Genomic DNA, 19,440 nt, shown 5'->3' on the forward strand with positions numbered 1-19,440 from the left:
CACAAGATAGTCTTAGTACACAGTCTCGGTACATTCCAGTGGGAAAAAAACCATAAAGCAATGATTAATACATAATGTGTTAAATACATTGTGAGTGCTAAAGGTGGTAAGAAAGTAGAGAAGCAATAAGTAAATCTGACTGTGAAAGTTAGGAAAGTGATTTTGAATGACAATTAGGATTTTTCCTGGTAGAGAAATAAGAGAAAGTCATTCCAATTACAGAATCTATAATGTGCAGCATGACTGTACACCTTACTTTACTGAGGTCAGATCATATTTTCACTATTTTATTTATCAAAGTTTCAAAATAGTAAATTCTAACTTAATTTGGATATTTTTAATGAGATCAATTTTTTTTTTTTTTCCTCACAAGATGCTTATTGCAGTGTTCAGTGTGGCAGGATTGGATGTTTTCTCTTGGCTATATCAATCCTAAAAATTCTGAGGAACAGAAGATTACTGAAATGGTCTACAATATCTTCCGGATTCTTTTGTATCATGCAATAAAATACGAATGGGGAGGCTGGAGAGTCTGGGTGGATACGCTGTCAATAGCCCATTCCAAGGTAACACGGGATTTAACATTTTAATATCAGAGTTATTGTGGTGGATTAAACGGCTACAGATATGCATCTGGTGCCATCTTGTGGGCATCTGAGATTTTGACAGATTCCTGTATCTCAGTTTTGTATTTTTTTCCTCACTGTTCATAGACTGTTAGAACTTGAAAGTGGCTTATAGATGAATTAATTCAAACCCCAAATTTATAAATTAGGAGTTTTATACCCAAAGATGACCTACATCTGTTTTATAGCAAATCTGAGAACTTTAATCTGAGCCACTTGCTCTTTTAACTGGTTCTTGGAAGACTATTTCATGAAATAGTCTCTGAAATATACTTTTTAAGACTTTTTTTAAGAAGTCAAATTTTTTTATTTCCAAGTGAATCATAAATACATTTAAAGTGTTTAAGTTTAGTGGTATTTTAATTGCATTATCTTTTCTTTATTTTTAATCTTAAAAATCTGTATGTCTGTATTTTAAGTATTATTTGATTTTTGGTAAAATGAAATAGTGAATTAAAGTGTACAGGTATATACACATTAGATTCTGGAAATTCAGAGTTAGGATATCTCATCATGAAGTGTTATAGAAGAAGCATGGGTGTCAGAAGTATGGCTTTTAATTTAGTCTGTGCCATAATTGAGTTTTGTGATTTTAGAAGACTCATTTAGTCTTCTTGAACACGAGTTAGAAAAAACTGTTTAATAAGATAGATAGTAAACATTATAGACTGTGTGGGTTATATAGCCTCTGATATAACTACTCAACTCTGCTGTTCAGTGTGAAAGACAATACATAATGTAAATGGTTATCATGGTTTTGAATAAACCTTTATTCACCAAAAGAGATGATAAGCAGATTTGTCCCGTGGGCCATGTGTTACCAACCCCCACTTTTGGGACTTGCATTCTTCTTCTGTAAAATTAAGGAGATTTTTGTATTATGAGATATTCTTTAAAGGATGGTTCCCGCAATGTAAAATTCTGTTAACTTATTTAAATATACATTAATAGCACCTATGTCTATAAGAGAAAGACTATGAACTTTAAAAAATATTAGAAAAGCTTTTGTTTCTATTATAAATTTACATTTTGTAATATAGTGATGCCTCAGATTTATCATTGCTTTAACAAATTTGAAAATAGGAAAGAAAAAGACATTGCAGGTCTTTGTACAAAAAAAAGATTCTGATTATTAATAAAGAAGCCTAAGTAACAAATTCAGAGCAGCTTATATAAGGATAAAACTGTCATGTTTTAACAGCTTGTAAATTTATATATTTAATGATATGTGTGAATTTTTTAACTTCAGTTGTTGGGACAGGTACGCATATGAGCAGTAGATGGTGAAAACCGACATAGTAATAGTACTTTGGATATTGTATATTATTAGCTGTTTATTCTCTGTTTAAGCTTACATAAATATGTGGAAGTTAACTGGCATATTAGGTTTGGGTAACATTGAAATATTCAGCCTAAAAGAAAATAACTTTTAATATTGCTGAGTTATCTGTGTGACTTTGGCAGTCCTTATAATAAATCATATATAGCTGTATTTGTTGATTATTTCCAGTTCCTTAATGAAACTAAGCACTTGCTTTAGGATTAACAAGTGCTAGCTTTGAAGTCTTAAAATTTCTGACATGGTTTTTTGTATTTCCACAGTGTAATGTGTATTATTTATTTTTTTCTTTTTGATATGTACAAAATGCCTTAATGTTTGCTTTACTTATTCCTAAGGTCACTTACGAAGCTCATAAGGAATACCTAGCCAAAATGTATGAAGAATATCAAAGACAAGAAGAGGAAAACATTAAAAAAGGAAAGAAAGGGAATGTGAGCACCATCTCTGGTCTTTCATCACAGACAACGGGAGCAAAAGGTGGAATGGAAATTCGAGAGATAGAAGATCTTTCACAAAGCCAGAGCCCAGAAAGTGAGACCGATTACCCTGTCAGCACAGATACTCGAGACTTACTCATGTCAACGAAAGTGTCAGATGATATTCTTGGAAATTCAGATAGACCAGGAAGTGGTGTACATGTGGAAGTACATGATCTTTTAGTAGATATAAAAGCAGAGAAAGTGGAAGCAACAGAAGTAAAGCTCGATGATATGGATTTATCACCAGAGACTTTAGTAGGTGGAGAGAATGGTGCCCTTGTGGAGGTTGAATCTCTGTTGGATAATGTATATAGTGCTGCTGTTGAGAAACTCCAGAACAATGTACATGGAAGTGTTGGTATCATTAAAAAAAATGAAGAAAAGGATAATGGTCCGTTGATAACATTAGCAGATGAGAAAGAAGACCTTCCCAATAGTAGTACATCATTTCTCTTTGATAAAATACCCAAACAGGAAGAAAAACTACTTCCTGAACTTTCTAGCAATCACATTATTCCAAATATTCAGGACACACAAGTACATCTTGGTGTTAGTGATGATCTTGGATTGCTTGCTCACATGACCGGTAGTGTAGACTTAACTTGTACATCTAGTATAATAGAAGAAAAAGAGTTCAAAATCCACACAACTTCAGATGGAATGAGCAGTATTTCTGAAAGAGACTTAGCGTCATCAGCTAAGGGGCTGGAGTATGCTGAAATGACTGCTACAACTCTGGAAACTGAGTCTTCTAGTAGCAAAATTGTACCAAATATTGATGCAGGAAGTATAATTTCAGATACTGAAAGGTCTGACGATGGCAAAGAATCAGGAAAAGAAATCCGAAAAATCCAAACAACTACTACGACACAAGTAAGCTACCTTATATGAGTTCTAGAAATAAAAAAAATGCTTGAATAGATAGAGTTGTTAGCACCAAAACAGAGTACTTTCTTATCAGTTACTTCCTGTTTATATTGAATTATAGCATAATAGTAATTTATGGAATGAAATAGTGTGGTATAATTTCATGTATATAAGAAATTAAAAATATCTCAAGTATATTTCCAACTCTGCCACATTCTTCTGTGTAACTTTGCTCAACCTCTCTGGGCCTAAGTTTCCTTATATAGTACAAGAGGTTGTACTAAAGGATGACTAAGGTCTCTACCAGTTCTAACATTTTAAACTCTGTGACCACATTTACACATTTTGTACTCAAGATCTTCCTCCTGAATACTTGATTAATTTTAACCTTTTAAGCTTCAGGCCCAACCCTGTTCTGTGGATTATAGAAAAGAGGACTTGGAGCCCAGATTGAACTGATAAATGAAGGGGAAGGGAAAAGGGAACTGTTATTTATCCAGTGCCTACTATGTTCCAGGCACTGTGCTATATGTTTTCAGATTTAATCCTCACAACAACCCTGTGAGGTAGGTAATATGGCTGAGAAAAATTAGAATTATTAGCAGTGAGAATTTTCTGTACAACCACATGAATAGGAATTTGTTATAAGACAATTAAAGACTCTTAGATCTGGTTGTTAGGAAATGTTAGTGCTTCAGTTTTGACCTCACTGGAATAAAGCTAAAAACAGATGATGTTTTCTGATACGGATTTTAATTGTTGAGCTTTGAGTTATGACTACTTCTTTATTTTCTAGGATAAATAATACCTTATGGTTAAGAGTTTAAGAAATAAGAATACTTTTCTCATTAATGACTTGGGTTTTTTATCCTCTGGGTGTCCCACTTGCCTTTTAATGTCATTGAAGATACATTGAATGTGTTTCCATTAGGGCTATACTATGAGGAGTAAACCATGCCTGTCTTGTGTCTTTGTACTCCAGTAAGAATCCTTAATAATATATCATGTGTGTGGGGAAAGTATTTTTATTTTTTCTGTAACTGCCAATTTCCATTTTTTGTGGCAGTTGCATTGTAGTGATAATTGGCAGGAGATGAGAATACTGAATTAGATACAGATGTAAAATAAAGGAAAACATCATGCATTGTTGATTGAACAATAGGCTTGCCTGTTGAACACGAGGCTTGCCTGTTTTACATTTGGAGTTTATAGACATTTTTCTGGTTTGTTTTCTAACTTACCAAATGCATTTGTGTTTTTGAATTGAAGTATTATACGTGAAACAGATTTTAAAGTTGAATATTACTTGAAACTGTTCAAGTAATATTTTTTCTAATCGTGTGCTTTAGTTACAATTAGTTGATGACATATATCCAGTATACTTCACTTTGTATATGCTCACTTCAGTAAGGAAGTGATGTGGTCTAATTTAAAGACTCTTAATGGGGTCAAGAGGGTCTGGTTTTCAGTGTGAACTTTGGTGTTAGCTTTAGGTATTTGATTATCTTGCCTAGTTTCTGCAATAGTAAAGTAAAAGCAATAGTGGAGACTTCAGCCCAGAAAGTTTCCTGTGCAAGGAATTACCAGGTGAATAATATATGTGAAATATATTAAACTGCTAAAGTCATATGCTAAAGCATTAAAGCATTGTTCACTTTACTATACTCACAGTTTCATTTTGAAATAAGGCATTTCTTTTGTATTCCACAAAAGTTCACCTTTTCCTTCTTTAGGCTGTGCAGGGTCGGTCTATCACCCAACAAGACCGAGATCTCCGAGTTGATTTAGGATTTCGAGGAATGCCAATGACTGAAGAACAGCGGCGCCAGTTTAGCCCAGGTCCACGGACTACAATGTTTCGTATTCCTGAGTTTAAATGGTCTCCAATGCACCAGCGGCTTCTCACTGATTTGCTATTTGCATTAGAAACTGATGTACATGTCTGGAGGAGGTAGAAATATTTCTTTTTTATAAATTAAAAGCAAATATTTAAAATCTGCCATTTCCTGTTCTATTTTAAAGAGACTTGACAAAACCAAAAATCTACTTTGATTAAAGGAATTTCCACATTTTTCTTGTTTCCTGTTTAAATTAATAGCATGTACTAAATTTATTAGTGATAATATTATAATACATACTGTTTAAAGTTTAAAATCACCCTGTGACATGTGAATTCAGAGCCCGTAGTATTTGAGCAGTTAGTGGATATCAGTTCAAAGATAATAACTTAAAGACAACAAATCTACATAAATTAAACCATTGCCTTTCTAAATTTTCAATTTAATTTTTTAATAGTAAATGTGCAACAGATTAATTATGACAGCATATCATTTACATAGGCATGAATACAATTAGGAAGTTGATGGATATAAGTAACAAGGGCAACTTAAATGATCTAGCACAACATTCTTAGGAATGTCGGCTTCTATGCTTCTCGTTTTCCTTTTAGGATTCAAGGTGGCTGCTTCACCTCCCAACATCAATTCATCATGAGAAACTTGCCCAAATTAAAAGGCAGAGATGACTCTTCTTCCTTCCTCTTCCTATTTTTCCTCTGCCTCCTCTTCTCTCTCCTCTTTCACTTTCTCTTTTTATTCTCCTCTTTTCTTCTCTTTTTTTAAAAGAAGCCCCTGATGAAAAATCCCCCTTATGTCTCATGAGACAGCAGGATCACATCCTCTTTCAAAATTAATCATCAGAAAAAGCAAATGAGATTATAATGACTGGTTTTTAGGGACTAATACTGGTTAATTAACTAGAAACTAGGGTGAGGCTAGTCTTTCCTATACCCAATCAAGCTCAATAATAGAACAAAATGTAAAATATGTGTCAGCAGGGAAAAAGTTACGACTGTTGCGGAAGACGTCAATAAAGTCTGCCATAGAAAGATTTTGATTTTGATTTTATTTGATCAATTTGTTCTTATACTAATATATTTTCATTGCTAATTATTATATGATAAATTACCTAGAGATGGTAACTAAGGAAACCTAAATACCATGAAATATATTACTATTAACATGAAGACCAATGTATGGAGATAAATTATGTAATTTAATAATTATAATATCAGTAGCCTCCAAGTGAGTGATACTCAGCTTTTTTTCCATCCACCCCTACTCTGTGTTTTTGTTTTCTTTGATGGGCTCTCATGAAATTACCCAAGTAGAATTTAATGACATTTAAATTTTTTAAAGGTAGCACTTTATTTTTAGGAGGGGGAGAAACATCTTGAAATTTAAGATACACAGTGATAGATAATAATTCACAACTCTAAAAGGGTGAGAATTATTGACTTAATTTTGACCATGGAGTAATTTCTCTTTTTTAATCTTATTTTTTTTCCCATTAAAAAACAGTTCAGGCCAGGTGTGGTAGCTCACGCCTATATCCCAGCACTTTGGGAAACCAAGGCGGGAGGATAACTGGAGCTCAGGAGTTCGAGACCAGGGCAAGATCCTGTTTCTACAAACATTAGCTAGGCGTGGTGGTGTCCACCTGTAGTCCCAGCTACTCGGAAATCTCCTGGGCCCAAGGAGGTTGAGGCTGCAGTGAGCCATGATCCCACCACTGCACTCTAGCCTGGGCGACAGCAGAGATCCTGTCTCAAAAAGAAAAAAAAATTATATTCTTGACTGACACCAAACGAAAGCAGTGTATTTTTTTGACATCTACATTGTATGTTTTGTATGGGAATGCTGTACTACCAACTTAGTTTGAGATTTTGTTGCTTTTCTTATTAAATAAGTTCTTGAATTTGTACTGATTTATTTATATTCCCCTATCATGTCACTTCTTTAACAAGTACACCTTTTCAATATGACTAGTCAAAGGTGGGGCTGAAGTCACTGGTGATGTGACAAATTGAAACCGCCTACAAAGTAAAACTTTCAGTTAAATTTTTAGGTTTTCAGTTTCAGATTTTATTTATAGGTATGAAAATTTTGAATTGGTTATATTCTGAGTTTCCATATTATTTTTAACATTAGACATACTTTTTATATTTAAAAGATTCTGCCTTTCAACAAAAAAAAATCAGATTTGGCAACATAAATATTTTTAGCCAAATTTATTGAGTCAGTCATATGTCTTAGAATCTAATTCTATGTTTTTCAAGCAAAATAGTAATAATAATAATGAGTTAATATTCTTGGACACAACAAAATTCTGTGGAGATGAATGCTTAGTTTTTGGTAATATGATATCTCAGTTATAAATCGCTTTATTTTATAATAATTTAATTTTAAATATGGCTAGCTCCTACAATTCTATAATTTTTCACTTGTTATTCTAAGTAAATTGTCTAAGCTTTTCATTTAAGTAAGCCAAATACATACTCGTTTCTGTTTTCTGTATTTTAGCCATTCCACAAAGTCTGTAATGGATTTTGTCAATAGCAATGAAAATATTATTTTTGTACATAACACAATTCACCTCATTTCCCAAATGGTAGACAACATCATCATTGCTTGTGGAGGAATTTTACCTTTGCTCTCTGCTGCTACATCACCAACTGTAAGTACTTTGCCTCCATCTAGTGGTTATATTTTATAATTACATGACTTGAGCATTTCAGTGGTGGTCTAAGCTGTAAACAGATTTTAAACGGACCTGTAATTTTTAGGGAACTTTTTGACCATATAAATTTCTGTTTCCACCACTTCTGTTTATCAGTGTTGGGTTCCAGCTATGTGTGCTTATGAAAATATTTCTCTGGTAATTCTGATGAATAAATGCTTCATCAGAAGAATATTGCATTCTTCATCAGAGATATTACATATCTCTTCAATTCTATAGTATAAATAAACTCTTAAAATTCTTGTTATTTAACATTTTCATTTATTTACTGATGCAACATTTGTTTTACAAAATCTAGCCTTATCTTGATTTGTTTCTATATTAAACAGTGAAATGTGTTAATACATTTTAAAGACATTTAATGTTAATTGTGTATGTCTTTTAAAATATAATAGGTCAATGTTAACTTTATATTTTGGTTGTCATTAAAAACAAAATATTTGATTCATATCAAGGCAGACTCCATAGCTACTTGCTCAATGGGAAAGAATATAGAAATTTGCTTCCCATATTACCCGTGTTCTTGTTGCCGTATGGAAACTCATCCTTAAGCTCAGAAAGTTTGCTTTGCCAGAGGGAAATCTTTCATTTTACTAAGATGTCTATTAGTTGGTGAGACACTGTTTCCAGGTTGATCTCTAAGTTTATTTCATCATTAACAAGTTTTTCTATATGACTCTTTTTCTTACTGTCCTTTTGTCAATGCCACCACCATCACCAGAGCAGCAGTGAAACTTCAACATTAGCAGCCACAGGCTATATCCTCACACACTTTCCCCAGTTGTTACTCTTCTATTTTATTCATGATTTTGCTCAAGAAGTCCACAAAGGGAAGCATTCCAGTTCAGAAGGAGGAATGCAACAGAGCGAGTCACCAGTAGGGTCTTAATCAAATTAGCAGCTGAACCAAGGAAATGGAGCTAGAAAGAACAGTATAAATGGTTGATGGTGTGTGAAGAGTGCAGATATACATACACCACTCCTTTTCTTTCATCTCTCTTTTCCTCTGGTGATTTATACCAAATTCTGGTAAGTTGAGAGTTATGTATGATTTTTAAAATGCTTTCTAATAGTGAGACATAGAGGGCATTTTCTTTCTTCTGTTTTCCTTTTTTTTTTTTTTTTAAATCAGAGTATCATTCTGTGACCCAGGCTGCAGTACAGTAGGGCGATCTCAGCTCATTGCAACATCCGCCTCCTGGGTTCAAGTAATTCTGCTGCCTCAGCCTCCCAAGTAGCTGGGATTACAGGTGTACACCACCACACCCAGCTAATTTTTGTATTTTTAGTAGAGATGGGGTTTCACCATGTTGGCCAGGCTGGTTCAAACTCCTGACCTCAAATGATCTGCCTGTCTCAACCTCCGAAAGTGCAGGGATTACAGGCATGAGCCACCCCTCCCGGCCAACTTTTTTTTGTTTTATATATTGAAGACCGAATAAATCAATACTTTCTTTGTGACATTTTTCTTGATTATATAAATTGCATTTTATGTCTTATAAATTATCATTTGTTATGAAGAAATTTTTTAAAGGTTGTATTGAAATTCACTTTGAAATGTAATATTGAATGTTTTTAAATTTTGCATGGAACAAAAAATGCTTTTTATATAAAAAAAGTTTAGCAATAGGTTATTAAAATTTGTATAGGTTTAAAATATTCACATTATTAAATAGTTTTCCAAATTTTAAAGTCAAAAGATGTTTAGCTATTAAGATAGAATATTCAAATAATGAAGTAAACTATAGCATATATACTATTGCACCAGTCAAATTTGCTTATTTATTTTGTGGTGATTGTACAATAAAGATACTGACGCTTTGAGGTTGGCTTCCAAAATTATTACAATTCAATTTTGACCACTATAGTTTGGAATTTAAAATTATTTATTATCTAGACTTTCTCAACAGACTTGGGAATTCGTTCAATTATAGAAACCTTTGTTTATTTTCTCAATTTCTGTATTTCTGTTATTTTTGGCCCATTAACTGTTTGGACCTATGCCTGGTTGTACAACATACCTGATTTTATGTCTTCTGAATGAATTGCTTCCTTAAGAGAAATAACCAAACCTTCTCCCATTTTGTATCTGGTAGAACTATGATTGGTGCTGACTGCTGAATGTTGTTTCTGTATTACGGGGTTGTATAATATTCTTGCTAGAAGTTGTAACATAGCAGAGGGAAAAAGTTAGGAAAGGAAAGGTTGAATAAAGACGGAAATTAAACCTGAATATTTGGGCTTGTTATATTTAAATTAAAAGTGTAAAAAGCCAAAAGAGAATTTTGGAAGGGATAAGCAAAAAAAGGAAACATTGGTAACATGAAGATTACTGAAAGGTAACATTGTCTTGTAGGTGCTTTTAGAATTTTAATGCTAGATATATGAAGAGAGATGGAGACATTTGAAACTAAGGTTTGAGTGATCTGGTAATTTTGTTTATACATATAGTTTTTCAGAATATTCTTATTATGTGCATTTTATGAAGAAATAGGAATAGTAATGGTTTATGGCAGTAGTTCGCAAACCTTTTTTGTATGGGGCCAGATAGGAAATATTTTAGGTTTCATTGGCAGTATTGTCATCTGTCACAGCTAGTCAACTCTGCTGTGATAGTACAAAAGCAGCAATAGACAATACATAAACAAATATTTTTTGTCTGCTATTTCTATGAGAGTGACATAGAAGTGTTCTCTTTTCTGCCCTGGAAATGTTGATGAGTACAGTAATTTATACTAGAGATAACATTTTTGTATTGCTATTATAGTATCATCGTCATGGAAGAAAAGTTTGAACTGTTTAATCTTAGTTGGAAGGAACATATCTTAATGGAAACTTAAGAAAAAAAGAATATATATTGTTTATAATGATAGGTTGAGCACCTTGAACTTAGTACTCTTGAAGAAGCAGCACTTTATGGGAGTTTCAGTTTTGCCTAGCTTACTTAATTTCATATGTAGCATAGAAAATACATTACAAAAATAGTTTCAGAACTCTGAGTTAGACCAATAGTTTTAACTGTAGTACTCAGAGAAAAAAAAAAAAAGACCTCTTAGTATGTAATTTGGCCAATCTTTGCTTTGGGAAAACAGCAATATTTTTGTTGTTGATTTTTTTAGTTAATGTTTCTATGACTAGTTAATTGAATCCTCTCATTTGTTCTCTAATATATTGTTTAAGTTGGTCATGAATGAAAGCAAAAAATTGGAGAAGAAAAAGAAAAGCAAAGAACATGGATCAACCACAAATTGCACACTTTGTGATTTTAAGTTGACCACTTTGGTCAACCATCCTGAACACTGAATATTATGGAACTTAATTCAGGGCTTAATTTTCTCTGTCCCAGAAAAATAGTAGAGACTGACATTTCCAGCACTCCTAACAGTTTCATAATTATAAGAGAGAAGAACTGCTTTTTCTATTTTGTCCAAAAATAACAAAGTCTTACTTTAGTTTACTTATTTTTATTATCAGGATATATCATAAATATATTCGGAAAAATTATGAATAATGTTGTTGGTTTTGCTCTTCTTTTGTTTATCTCATAGAACTGATCATACTTTACTATTCTCAGGATGCTTTTATGTGTTTTCCTATACAAAGTACCATGAAAATAGCATATTTTAAAATTTATACTCACATGTGCTTGTCAAAAATTAGTAAGAATAGTTGATTTTTATTGTGAAGCCTAATTCTATCTGATATTTGAATATAATGAATGTAATTATTAATAAGAATCTGAAACTTAGTATAATACCTATTTAATTACCTTTATTCATATTCAGGCATCGTTTAGTATATCAAGTTATTTTCTAGCATGGGAAAGTGGTTTATAAGTTATAATCTCTCAAATATTTTATTCTTTTATTAACTTCTGGGAATTTTCAACTATAGGAAGGGTTCTGTATATTTGAGAAAACAAATTACATTATTTCCTTATAGAAAATTCTAGAGGTTGGTATAAATAGTTCATTTCCCTGAGTCATTTCTGCCTAAACCAGAATTGAGGTAGGGATTTTACAGAGGCATTATATTAGCTTATTTATTAAAATGTTCTATTAATTATAGGAAAAGATACTTGCTTTGTAAAATAGAGTATGCATTATTTCTAATATATGAACTATACTTATATATATATTATTTGGGCAGAGTTACTACAATAAAAAATAAATTGAAGTCTAAATATTTGATGTTTAACCTTGATCATATGTAATTTCTAAAATGAAAATCTCTTCTGAGAATTTTGCTTTTAATAAAATAATCAAATATAATTTTTAAATATATTATTTTGTGTTTCAATTTTACATTGTATTTTCATTTAATTTAATAATTTCCTTTTCTTGTACTTTTTTGGTCTGTTGTCTGTTTTGTCTAATGCATGTCCAGGGTTCTAAGGTTAGTATTACTTTTGTAGTAATTTTCAGCTTTTCAGTTTCAAGTTTTATTTTTACTTATTTATGAAATTTTTGACTTGGTTATATTTTGAGTTTCCATATCATCTTTAACATTAGACATATATTTTGTATATTTAAAAGAGTCACTGAAAGGATTACTTTCCCAATGCATTGATATATTACTATTTTATTATGCACAATAATCTCTAGATTAAACTATCGTAATGAACACAATGGTGTTACAGTCATATGTACAATCAGATTTTAATTGGTTCTAAGGAAAGTAAATTAGATGAAATATATTATTTTAAGATTTAATAATTGTATGAGAGTGATCTTTATTTTTTAGCCCTATCTTTTGCTGCTTACATACTTCATTTTTTAAATTACTTTTATATAAAATGGAATACAAATTCTGTTTCAGACTATTGTGTCGAAAATGCCTTTTACTTTAAAATTTAATTTTTTCAGTCAAAAAAACACTTTGGTGGATTATATGGACACCTTAATAATTCTATTTATAATTCACTCATTTTGAAATGAAAGCATAGTTTGACAGGTCAAAACACTCAAAACCATTAAATAATGAATATAAAGAGATAGCTATCTTGCAATTTCAGTGATTCAAAATGATGAAGAATTTCTTTGAGAACACAGATCTGGATATTCTAAATTCTAATGTTTGAAAAATTATTTACAGTACTTGATAGACCTAAGAAATGGCCAAGTCTTCGTTCCTTTATAGAACATTTTAAATGGAAACAGATTTTAAATGAATTTTTTGCTTTTTCTTGTTAGCTATGATGTCATGGTCATAGATTTTAATTGATATTATGAAGTGATGCTGTATATTCATGAAGTGCTAAGAAGTAAAGAATCTGCATTTTAAAGTCTAAGTAATGAATTAATCATTTCTTTATGCCGTGTGTACTGAATTGGCATAATGTTGTAACAACTGAAAACACATTTCTGTCTCTTTCCAGGCTCATTTTAGAGAGAATGATTTTGACCCTATTTTGTTGTTAAATGGAAGGAGGAATGGTTGTTACATTTTATACATCATTTAAAACTGAGCTTAGTTATATAATGCTTGCAGTAGTCACCTATCATTTTTATTACCCACTTTGTACACAAGAAATGTTTTGAGTATTTTGAGGTTTTTTTTTCAGTGTTTTCTGCTCACATTTCCATGTTAATGCTCCTGCTTCTTCAAGGAGGGAGAAGTTTAGGTATAATGATGGCTATAAACAATGTCAAAATGAAACATTGAATAGGAGTAGATACCTATTACATATGCTAACCTTGTAGTTGAATTTATCATTCGGTTAAGAGGTAATGTTGATTGGAATGGCTAGTGTGCCCGTTTTCAGAAAATTTAAATAATTTTTTTTTGCTTATAAAGTATTCCCTTTCTTTGTTCCTTGAGGCACTGATAAAATGTGGCCTGGTCATAAGGAACAAAAATAATTAAAATGCTATATAGTCCACGGTGCAAAACAAAATAAGAAATGTTGACATTGTTTAAAAAACCATAATGTTGTGCATTTTAAGAAACACAATAGTTTGTAATATTCCCTCTGAAATCAGAAATGTAGTGAAAGTAGTTTCCAATCTAGAATGCTGTGATTCTTTTTATTACTAGTGTTTTATAAGTCACGAGTTAAATATCTGTAGACGGGTTAGTGATCTTGATTATTTTTACTCTGGAGTTTTATTGTACATGTAAAGTACCTAGTAGTTTCAGTGTACTCTAAAATGGATAAGAAATTGTTATGTACTCTAATGTGACAGCCATCTCATTTTGATACTAAGTTAAATTACCATATATTTTCCCTATTATTCATCATACATCTATTGGAAAGAAAAATTAAAGCATATATTTTTGTTAATGGGAATGAAGATTTTAGGAAAGAAATATCAATGTAAAATCTTTATAAATTACAAAACAAAACTAGTATAAGTACATATATGTGGTTCTCTCTAAATATCTTTGTGAAATGATCTTAAGTTTAGAATGTCATTTTTATAACTAAAGACATTTAAAGCTAATGTTGATTTTAAAATGGGCTTTTCCTTTATTCAAGGATAATTGATAGGTAAAGTAAACAAATTCGGTAACCAGCTCTGGTGATGTATGGAATTAGTTGATCTTTTATTTTATTAATAAAATGATAAATATATTAAATTTGTGTTCACCTGTAGTATGTATGTATATGTATTATATTTCCAAATTTCCAAATTTTAAACAAGACTTAAATCTTCTACTTTTCTAAAGACGGAATTGGAAAATATTGAAGTGACACAAGGCATGTCAGCCGAGACAGCAGTAACTTTCCTCAGCCGGCTGATGGCTATGGTTGATGTACTTGTGTTTGCAAGCTCTCTAAATTTTAGTGAGATTGAAGCTGAGAAAAACATGTCTTCTGGAGGTTTAATGCGACAGTGCCTAAGATTAGGTAAGTCTGTTAAAACAGTAATGCATGTCAAATAATTATCTACAGATCAGCTTTATAAAGCGCTATGGTACATAAAATATTGATGATCTAAGTTGATGATTTTATAATATAGAGATTATCTTGAGATATAGAGATTGTTTTTATAATTAATCAGAATTACTCAATTTTAAAAAATTATGCCTTCACGTTGGAGATTTCACAGAACTGATCATCTTTAATGGCTCATAATTTGAAATCAAGAGTGAAATATACTTGAAATTCTTTCAAAATCAATAAGACTATCAATTTGTCATTGAAGTGATTTTAATGCAAATCCATTTATGAATCCAATTTTGGTAAACTAATACTGAGGGTAGTGTCCTGGCCCCACAAACATGTCAGATACACATAATGCTAGAAGGTTAAAATAAACTATCCTAATCTTACTTGGGGTGAACAAATGTCCCTAATAAACATTGTTATACCCATGCTGTTCGCCTTTTATCTGTGAGGCAGTGAAACTTTAGCACTGAAACCTCTTAGTAAATCTGAATGAATTTTTTAGGTAAGAACCATTTCTACTTCTCTTAAAAGGAACATTTATTTACACTATTTAGACTTTCAAAACAACCAGAAAACTGCTCTTTTTGTACTTGCCTTAGATCATGAGCAGGACATAAGAACTGCAAGGCATGAAATAGGGAGGATGTTCCTGATACGTACTGTTTTCACCCATAACTTTTAAAGATTATGTCAAAAATTCATTTCTGATTCAAGAAAGGAGCAAAGATTTGATTTAAGAATGGTGGGATGAAACCTATTTTTTTAGTTTGTTTCATATTATTTATTTAAAGACAGGCAAGCTGAGAGGAATCATTTTGTATTCATTTTAAGAGAAAGATAGACCACATGAAGATCTTTCTGGCAACCAAGAGGTGTGGGGTAACTGACTGTGGGCCATTAAGGACATTTCCATTGACGTATAACAAGAGCTGCCAAATGAACTGTGTGAGAAAGAGATTATATTTTTAAAAAATGGCTCAATATCTTGAAACCTGCATTTATTTGGTTATTCTGCACTTTTATTTTTAAATATAGTCCAAGACTTTACTCCCTGTTTCTTTTTTATCCTAACACTACTAGCACATTTAGTTGTTTCATCAACCACAGAAAACTTTTATAAGTGAATAATAATAAAACACTTTTATATTACCTCCTATGCTATTTACTGTCGTAAGGACTTTCTGTATATTCAGTTAATCCTCACAGCAACCCTCTAAGGCAGTTACTTTGTTCATCCTCATTTTACATGTGCAAAAACTGAGGCACAGATAGTTTAAGCAGCTGGCCTAAAACCACACAGCTCCAAACCGGAAAATACAGGATTCAAACTCAGGTGGTCTGATTTCAAACTCTGTACTATTTGTCACAGTACTCTACTGCTTCTTAAAATAAATGAGTAAATAAAAATGTGTACGTATTGAATGCTTATTGTCAAAGCCCAGAGACTTTCCCAACATGAAGGAAGGTGGATTTGGGGACCTGTGATACTTGAGTATACAGAGGTACTCTATTATTGACTGAAATGGGAAGTTGTACTCAGTAGAGTCGACAAGATAGTCAAATTAAGGGCAGAAGCTTTATTAAATTTTTAAATCAAATATGAGCTTTAGTTTAAAAAAATTTTATTGATCCATAAATTCAGAACTGTGAAGCTCAGATGGTAATAGAATAAGGAAGGATACACTGGGGGTTTCGGAGCCTCTGGTAATGTTTAATTTCTTCAGCTGGCTGGTGGTATATGGGTATTTTGTTTTATTTTCAGCTGTATGTATATTTTGTAGGTACTTTCACTATTATATTTCATAATTTTAAAAATTATTGCTCTAGTTGATTTGAAGATTAATAATTTATGAAGCAAGGGGAAAGAAAGGGAAGAAGAAATAAACTTGCAACTTTTTGCAGGATATCAAAGTCAACAATTTATATTAACAATATGTTTTTGAATTTTTAAATAGTTTGTTGTGTTGCTGTGAGAAACTGTTTAGAATGTCGGCAAAGACAGAGAGACAGGGGAAATAAATCTTCCCATGGAAGCAGTAAACCTCAGGAAGTTCCCCAAAGTGTGACTGCCACAGCAGCTTCGAAGGTAAGTAAACTTTTTTTTTGGTCAAATATAATTGACCTGAAAAAAGTCTTTTTTAAGTTGATGAGAACAACGTGCCATGGTATTGCTCAGTGATAGAGAGCAAGGGCATTCTCATCAGGCAGCTCTAGGCTGCTTCACAATTCTGTTACCAAGATTACTTAACTTCTCTGAGATTTGTGTGTTTTGGTTATTAAATGAAGTTACTAACAATTCTACTTGATAAAGTTCTTACAAATATTATAATTAGCACTAAAAGTGGTTATTTCTATTTTTAATAGTCATATATTTTCACAGAGTTTAATGTATGAGTAATTCTCCTTTTAAATGGGTAGGCAAAATAGTCAACAAAAACTCATTGAATCCCCATACAATGAATGGAGTATTTTGAAATATACTATTAATTTTCTTTCTAAATCAGCTCTCTTTATCATATGCTTAACTGGCCCTTGGTGTCACATCCGGTTTCATTAACATGCTTTCTGAGGTTCTGTGCCTGGTCCTTGCTTACTTCTCCGGCAGCAGCTCTCAGCCCATCAAAAGAAGCGATTTCCCCTAACTTCTCAGACTTTTATATAATTTCCTTTCCATGAAGTATTCATCCTTATTTTTTATCCAGCTAAAATCTGTGCAACTACTGGGTTACATTAAATGCTACGTTTTCTCAGGAAAATGTTTTTTGACACCCTCACTACTACCCCAGTCAGTCTAGGGTCGTTTCTTCTGTTTGTTGTTTTCATAAAATTACATAGGTCTGTTATCACTCATTATACTTGTAATTACATGTTTAATGTTGATACAGTAACTTTTTGCTCAATAAGGGAAGGTACGAAATCGAAGTTTAATTCATCTTAAAGTTCTATTGCTTTAAACTTCTGCAGATGGCAAGCAAACTGACCGTATATTTATCCTATTAGTCGGTTATTTGCAGTATTGTAGCTTTTTTCCATTTCACTACTCTCAGAGAACATTTGTAATTTGACTATATATTATTTGCTGCTCACAGGACTCCATAGTGCTCTTATTTGCTTGGGAAATTAAATACAAATGGATCATCAAATGTATAGGCATAGTAGACAGGTACTTGAGGACAGTGTCTATGTGTTATAGATCCTTGTAACTTTAGAGTAATTTTTTTTTTTTTTGAGGCGGAGTCTCGCTCTGTTGCCAGGGTGGAGTGTAATGGCGCAATCTTGGCTCACTGCAACCTCCTGGGTTCAAGCAATTCTCCTGCCTCAGCCTCCCAAGTAGCTGGGACTACAGTAGGAAAGTTTCTTGCAAGTTTCTTGCATGAGTTCCATACCTTCATGCGACCTCATTTTTATACTGTGTGAAAAGGAACAATTATGCTAGCTTTTCCTATCATGTTGTCTTTATAAGGATCAAATTAGATTGGGGTAGAGAAATACATCATATAGAAAAGAAAATATTTCTAATTTTAAAGTCTGTGTTATTTATGCTGTAAATTATGTATTATTTTCTTTAACCACCCTGTAGTAAATATTATTAGTCTATTACATCAAATGATGTAGCTGAGGTTCAGAGAGGTTAACTTCTCACCAATGGTCATATAGCCAGAAGTTTTGGAATTGTAATGGAAACCAAATACTCTCAACCTTTAAATATTTTACTATCATGTGCTGCCAAGTAATCAAACATTTTAATTTTGGGGTAGAATATCATGATTGACATTCATTGAGAAATAGAAAGTACCCTGTTTATTTTTCATTGTTAGAGTAACAACAAGTACATACCTATTATGGGCTGGAATTGTATTTTGCATTATACATGTTATCTAATTTAATCTATACCGTTTTTAACACACTGTATAAGTGAGAAAGTACTTGATTGAGTTTCAGGGAACCTAGTTCACTTAGTAATCTGCTATGTGACTACATTACCTGAAATTTGTAGATGTTTGTTCCTTCAACTATAAAATGTTTTGTTGGTAACAATCTTTAATGTCTTTCAGCTTTGATGGGCCGTGACTGATTTTTTGTAATCTTACCTTTTCTAACCTTGGATAGACCATGAAATGGTTACACATATAAAATCTCATATAGTAATGTAGTATAATAATCTCATATATTATAAAAAGCGTGATGGATAAATGAACCCAGAGACTCAATGAGATTTGTTAACTAGAGGTAGAGAAAGTGAGGCTCAGGAAATCTTCTGAAGTCCAAGATGAATCTTTATTCTTCCACAACCTTACCTGCCTTTATGAGTCTATAGGGTAGCTGTGCCAGTGAAGAACAAGAATGCTAGTATGGAAACCATGACTTGAGTAGAGAACAGAAAATGTGCATTGTAATAGAGGATTATTATTAATAAATCTCAACTCAGAGAGGAGGAGATACATGATGTGGCCAGTTTAGCATGAACTAAGAAATGATACTTCTATATATTGTCTGTAATATATTATCTATTCACAATTCTTTTTATTTTTAAAGACTCCATTGGAAAATGTTCCAGGTAACCTTTCTCCTATTAAGGATCCTGATAGACTTCTTCAGGATGTTGATATCAATCGCCTTCGTGCTGTTGTCTTTCGGGATGTGGTAAGTTATCTG

At 32.1% G+C, this 19,440-nt stretch overlaps 1 protein-coding gene across 1 annotated transcript in view; it reads left to right on the plus strand.

Moving 5' to 3' along the window:
* Positions 1-19,440, plus strand: part of NBEA (neurobeachin) — a gene marked incomplete at its 3' end in the record, with an annotated part of 753,742 nt that overhangs the window by 234,898 nt on the left and 499,404 nt on the right. The window contains exons 21-28 of the mRNA XM_011969865.1: positions 374-566; positions 2,304-3,320; positions 5,048-5,265; positions 7,676-7,829; positions 12,279-12,287; positions 14,562-14,742; positions 16,740-16,870; positions 19,321-19,428. Of these exons, the coding sequence (XP_011825255.1) occupies positions 374-566; positions 2,304-3,320; positions 5,048-5,265; positions 7,676-7,829; positions 12,279-12,287; positions 14,562-14,742; positions 16,740-16,870; positions 19,321-19,428 (2,011 nt within the window). The remainder of the gene's footprint in view (positions 1-373; positions 567-2,303; positions 3,321-5,047; positions 5,266-7,675; positions 7,830-12,278; positions 12,288-14,561; positions 14,743-16,739; positions 16,871-19,320; positions 19,429-19,440) is intronic.

This window comes from Mandrillus leucophaeus, unplaced genomic scaffold (assembly GCF_000951045.1).
Source record: "Mandrillus leucophaeus isolate KB7577 unplaced genomic scaffold, Mleu.le_1.0 Scaffold916, whole genome shotgun sequence".
Classification (NCBI taxonomy): Eukaryota; Metazoa; Chordata; class Mammalia; order Primates; family Cercopithecidae; genus Mandrillus; species Mandrillus leucophaeus.